Source organism: Pistacia vera, unplaced genomic scaffold (assembly GCF_008641045.1).
Source record: "Pistacia vera cultivar Batoury unplaced genomic scaffold, PisVer_v2 Contig142, whole genome shotgun sequence".
NCBI lineage: Eukaryota > Viridiplantae > Streptophyta > Magnoliopsida > Sapindales > Anacardiaceae > Pistacia > Pistacia vera.
In genome coordinates, this window is record NW_022195489.1 from 134,841 (window position 1) to 140,891 (window position 6,051).

At 48.9% G+C, this 6,051-nt stretch overlaps 1 protein-coding gene across 1 annotated transcript; it reads right to left on the reverse strand.

The window, feature by feature from the left end:
* Nucleotides 1–3,766: 3,766 nt before the first annotated feature.
* On the reverse strand, nucleotides 3,767–4,631 carry LOC116123354. The gene is made up of 2 exons (XM_031409140.1): nucleotides 4,362–4,631; nucleotides 3,767–4,252 (listed from the first exon to the last, which is right to left on the reverse strand). The coding sequence occupies exons 1-2, from the start codon at nucleotides 4,629–4,631 to the stop codon at nucleotides 3,767–3,769; spliced, it is 756 nt and encodes a 251-aa protein (XP_031265000.1).
* Nucleotides 4,632–6,051: the final 1,420 nt, after the last annotated feature.

Below are 6,051 nucleotides of genomic sequence, written 5' to 3' on the forward strand. Positions count from 1 at the left end.
AGGTGTAATTCCGTGGATCAAGCAGGGTCGATCCGAAGGTGTAATTTCATGGATTGAGCAGGGTCGATCTGAAGGTGCGATTCCGTGGATTGAGCAGGGTCGATTCGAAGGTGTAATTCCGTGGATTGAGCAGGGTCCATCCGAAGGTGTAATTCCATGGATCGAGCAGGGTCGATTCGAAGGCGTAATTTCATAGATTGAGTAGGGTTAATCTGAAGGTGTAATTCCATGGATCGAGCAGGGTCGATCCGAAGGTGTAATTTCGTGGATTGAGTAGGGTCAATCTGAAGGTATACGAATAATTTGATCGAGCGGGGTCGATTCGAAGGTGTGAATCTCTGAATAATACTTTATTAAGTTCGAGCCGTAAGGCCGACTGTTTGGGAGGAGGTGGATAGGCCCACTCATCCCTTTAAAAATAAAAACGAAAAGAAACAAACTTTTAAACGAGTGAGTTCACCTAAAAGTAGTAACGTTTGAGGTGGACTGCATTCCAACTGTTGTTGATGTCTTTGCCTTCCGAGGTCTGGAGTCGGTAAGCACCCTTCCCCGTTTCTTTGATTATCTTGTAGGGACCCTCCCAAGTGGGCCTGAGTTTGACAGAATTGATCTCTTTAGTGTTTTGAAAGACCTTGCGGAAGACCCAATTGCCAGTCTTGAAAGTTATGATCCTGACGCTGCGGTTGTAGTGCCGGGCGGTCTGCTGCTGGTAGATAGCATTGCGAATGCTGGCCCACTCGCGGAGTTCATCGACGGTGTCCAAGTTCTGGCAGAGGTTTTGGCTATTGATTTCTTCATCCGCCCATTGGAGCCTGGTGGACGGCACTGATACTTTGGTCGGGATGACCACTTCAGAACCGTACATGAGGGAGAAAGGGGTTTCGCCTGTTGATGAGCGAGCTGTAATGCAGTAGGACCAAAAGACTCCTTGTAGTTCTTCTGCCCATGCACCCTTCGCTTTTTGCAATCAATTTTTCAAGGTCTGCATGATGGTTTTATTTGATGACTCGGCCTGGCCGTTGGACTGGGGGTTTTGGGGGGTGGAGAAGCTAAGCTTGATCCCCCACATGTCGTAGAAATCCCTGAAGCCTGAGCTAATAAACTGGGATCCATTATCGGTGACGATTTCCTTTGGTATCCCGAACCTGCAGATGACATGTTTCCATATAAAAGCTTTTACCTCTCTATCCCTGACTTGTGCAAAAGCTTTGGCTTCAATCCACTTGGTGAAGTAATCTGTCACAGTAGACATGAAGACTCGTTGTCCGGGTGCAGTCGATAGTTTCCCGACTATATTCATTCCCCACTTCATGAAGGGCCAAGGTGTGATGATAGAGTGGAGTCGCTCGGGTAGGAGGTGCGAGACATGAGCAAATCTCTGACAACTGTCTCATTTCCTAACATAAGCAGCTGAATCAGTGCGTATGGTTGGCCAGTAGTACCCAGCGGTGATCACCCGGTGTGCAAGGCTGCGTCCCCCAGCATGGTTTCCACATTCGCCTTCATGGAGTTCGGCGAGAACACGTTTGGCTTCCTTTGGGCTTGTGCACTTGAGATAGGGACCGGAGAATGATTTCCGGAGGAGTTGGCCCTCATAGATGGTGAATCTTGCAGCTCTTGCTCTTAGTTGGCGTGCCTCGCTCTTGTCAGCTGAGAGTTCGTTGTGCTCTAAGTACTTCATTATCGGGGTCATCCAACAGTCGGCTAGTTCAATATCCATTGTTTCTTCCATCGACTTGTTTGGTGGTTGCTCCTTCCAATTGGTTGGCCATTGCAGGAACAAAAGGGGGATGGATGACTGGTAAGAACATTAGAGTGTTGAGCCGAGGTTGGCAAGGGCATCAGCGTGAGAGTTCTCCGCTCTTGGGATCTGGGCGATGGAGAACTCTTCGAATTGGAACTGCAGTTCTTTGACCAGGTTCAAGTATGTCATCATCTTCGAGTCGCGCGCCTGGTAAGTACCTTGCAACTGGTTGACCACGAGCTGGGAGTCGGACTTCACTTCCAGTCCCTTCGCCCTGATCTCTTTGGTTAGGGAGAGTCCAGCGATGAGAGCCTCATATTCGGCTTTGTTGTTTGTGCACTTGAACCCGTACCATATTTCCTGCTGGATGACGTCTCCCTCTGGTGTAGTCAGTATTAAGCCGAGTCCACTTTCATTCACGTTACTTGATCCATCCACTGAAAGAGTCCACTTGGAGGGTGACCCGTCGCCCATGCATAATATCTCTTCCTTTGCTCAAATAGTGGTGCTCAGGGTGAAATCAGCAATGAAGTCTGCCAATGCTTGGGACTTGATGGCGGTGCGAGGCTGGTATGATATGTCGAACTCACTAAGCTCTACTGTCCACTGTGTGAGTCGGCCTGATAGCTCCGGTTTGTGTAGTATCTTCTTGAGTGGGAAGGAAGTCAGGACGACTATTGGGTGGCACTGGAAGTACGGCCTAAGTTTTCTGGAGGCATGAATGAGCGCGAGGGCCAATTTCTCCAGTTGACTGTATCGTGTTTCTGCGTCGATGAGTGACTTGCTGACATAGTAGACCGGTAGCTATTTCGCGTCTTCCTCCCAAACTAACACGGCTGTGATTGCTGTCTCTGAGACTACCAAATAGGTGTAAAGTTTCTCCCCGTCCACCAGTTTGGAAATGAGCAGAGGGGAGGTCAGGTACTCTTTTAGCTGTTGCAAGGCTTCTTCGCAGGAGGGGGTCCACTCGAACTTGTCGGACTTCTTGAGTGCATGGAAGAAAAGGTGGCACTTGTCGGCGGATCTGGAGATGAATCGGCTTAAGGCGGCTACCCGTCTTGCCAGGTGCTGGACATCTTTTATGCAAGCTGGAGATGGTATACTGAGGACCGCTCTGATCTGGTCGGGGTTGGCTTCTATCCCACGCTAAGTTACCATGTAGCCCAAGAATTTACCTGATGAGACGCCAAATTAACACTTGGCTGGATTCAACATCATGTTATATTTTCTTAGGACAGCGAACGCCTGGCTGAGGTGGTCGAGATGCTGGTCGGCTATCAGGGACTTAACCAGCATGTCATCGATGTAAACCTCTATAGTATCCCCGAGGTGTTCGGTAAACATCCTGTTAACTAGCCGTTGATAGGTGGCCCCAGCGTTCTTCAAACCGAATGGCATCACTTTGTAGCAGTAGATTCCCCTCTCTGTGATGAAGGCTGTCTTTTTTTGATCGTCCGGGTGCATCAAGATTTGGTTGTAACCTGAGAAGGCATCTATGATACTAAGAAGCTCGTGGCCTGCAGTTGTATCAACCATCATGTCGATATGAGGGAGCGGGAAGGAATCTTTAGGGCATGCTTTGCTTAAGTCCATGAAATCGATGCAAACTCTCCATTTTTCGTTCTTTTTCTTTACCACGATGACATTTGCCAGCCATTTGGGGTAGTGGACTTCTCTGATCATATCGTTACTCAACAGCTTTTCAACCTCCTCATTAACGATTCGGTTGTGCTCTGGTGCGAATTTCCTTCTCCTCTGCTTTACTGGCTGGTGATTTGGATCTACTTTGAGATGGTGGAGCATGGCCTCTGGACTTATTCCCGTCATGTCGGCGTGGGACCAGGCGAAACAATCTTCGTTTTGTCTGAGGAATTCTATCAGCTTTTCTCTTGTTTCGGGCCCTAGGCGGGAACCTATCTGTGTCTTTCTCTAAGGATCATCCACGTGTATCTGTACTTCATCCAACTCTTCCATTGATGGTTGATTTGGCTCGCTCGGAAGGGTTGGATGAGACTATAGTTGTTATGAAGCGTTATCCTTGCCCTTGAAGGCGTTCTTGTAACAATCTTTGGAAGCTTTCGGGTCGCCCTTGATTTCTCGTACTCCCCATTTGGAAGGAAACCTGATTGTTTGGTGGAAAGTGGATGAGACTGCTCGCATGTCGTGGATCCAAGGTCGGCCCAAGATGACATTGTAGGGTGAAGGGGCGTCTATCACCAGGAAGTCTGTCTGTCTATTTACTCCACTAGCATAGATAGGAAGGACGATCTCTCCGATAGTGTACTTCTGCTGAGAACTAAAACCAACTAGTAGGGTCGGCCTTCTGTTGATGTTTTCTTCTTCCAAATCCATAGCTTTTACTGTTGTAAGGAACAAAATGTTCGCTGATGACCCTCCATCTACGAACACCCTCTTCACAAGAATATTTGCGATCTGGAGAGAGACAACTAGAGCATCATGATGAGGGGCGGCCTGGGTGATCGGCTCGTCGTCTTCGAACTGAATTACCTGATGGGAGTGTGACCGAGAAACTGGGCGGATTGACTGTATCTCATGGTGGCTGCTAGCCCTACCGTATCGTTTGGCTGATGAATAACTGACCCCGCTGATTTCTGACCCCCGAGATGAGTGAGCAGAAGCCTTTTAGTGTGGGCTCTCGCGGGGGTGGAGAAGTTTCTTTACTGCTTTTCTGGCTAATGGTGTGCTTTCCTTTATCGGTCAGCAGATCTCGGAGATGTTCCCTCTTCAATAGTGCGGCAACCTCCAAATGCAGGGCAATGCAATCTGGGGTGTTATGTCCATGGTCGCCGTGAAACTCACACCACTTGGTTGTGTCTCTTCTTGCTTCGGCGTTGAGCTTGCCTGGCCACCTAACACTGGATCCCATTCCTTTCTTGATCGCCACCACTTGGGCTGGTTCAACGTTCAGGTTGTAGTCTGATATCTTGTATCGGCTTGGTCCAATCTGTCTGTTATCTATTCTGGGTGGCTGACGGTCGTATTATGGCTGGCGGTCATATGGTTTCCTGACTTTGTTCAAATGATACGCTGGGGGTTGGTAGCGGGTTTTGGTTGGTCTGGCATCTGGCCTCCTATCATTCCTCCTCGGGTCGTACCTGGCGTGGATTACTCGATTCATCTCATCTTCTTCCCACCTTATTTGTATCACCGCTCTGGCTAGGGCGTCTTCCATCGTTGTGCAACCAAGCTTTGTCAATTCTTTGTACAATTCCCCAGCCGGGAGGAGGCCTTTCCTGAATGCGTCTACAGCTGTCTCGGGGTTGCAAGCAGGAATAGAAATTTTCTCCTTGTTGAATTTGCTGACGTACTCTCTCAGTGGTTCTCCCATTTTCTGGTATACTCTGTATAGATCGACCGACAATTTCTCGAGCTTCTTACTGCTGGCGAACTGCTTCACGAAGGTGTCAGTGAGTTGTGCAAATAAGTCAATGGAACCGTTTGGGAGATTTGTGTATCACTGAAGTGCTGGGCCGGCTAAGCTTGAACCAAAACTCTTACACATACAGGCTTCCCTCAACGCGCGGGGTATGGAGATAGTGAACATCCGTTGTTTATATGAGGCTATGTGATCGTCTGGGTCGGTTGTGCTGTCATAGGGCTTTATGCTGGGAATAGTAAATTTGTAGGGCATGTCGGCTAGGGTGATTACATCCGTAAAGGGCGAGTCAGCATAGTAGTGAGGCCTGCTCTTCTTGGTGGGGATCGGCATTCCTGGTATTTGCCTCATTACTGCCTCCACATCAGCCAATCTCTTAGCCAGTATCTATTCCATAGGAGAGGGGGATACCACTAGGTCATCCCGTTTGATCGGTTCTGCCATTGCATTCGCACTCGGTATATTTTGTTGAGTCATTCCCCTTGGTGTAGCTTGGTGGATCACCCCTTCATGTAAATCCTGGTAGCCCAGATCGCCATTCATTCCCTCCGGTGGGGTGACTCCCATTGTAACTGATCGGGTGTTTCGTCCTACATGGATAGTCAGGGGGGTTGTTTGGTATTCGTTCGGCCTGCTATGATGGATGGATTCTAGTGGTATATTTAGGTTTGGACAGCCGTTCAACCCGCGAGGGTGAGCCGAGCTGAATGGTGTTTGTGTAGGGATGGACTAAAGGTTAGGTGGAATGGCAAGGATAGGTGAGTCTTGTTGGAACGGGTTTTCTACCGCTTGGGCATCTTGGTCTCGAGGTTGTGATGGATCGGTTGAGCGGGGTTCTGTCAGCAGATCTTTTCCTCCCTGAGTCAGGACCGAGTCGTCTCCCACTAATGAATTCAGTTGACGTTACCTT

What these genes read in the sequence shown, in the direction of transcription:
- LOC116123354 (XM_031409140.1), bottom strand. Translation starts at nt 4,631, where the DNA reads ATGGGATCCAGTGTTAGGTGGCCAGGCAAGCTCAACGCCGAAGCAAGA. An exon ending in TCTGCTCACTCATCTCGGGG is followed by an intron (nt 4,253 to 4,361) that starts GTCAGAAATCAG and finishes CACTCCCATCAG; the next exon opens with GTAATTCAGTTCGAAGACGA.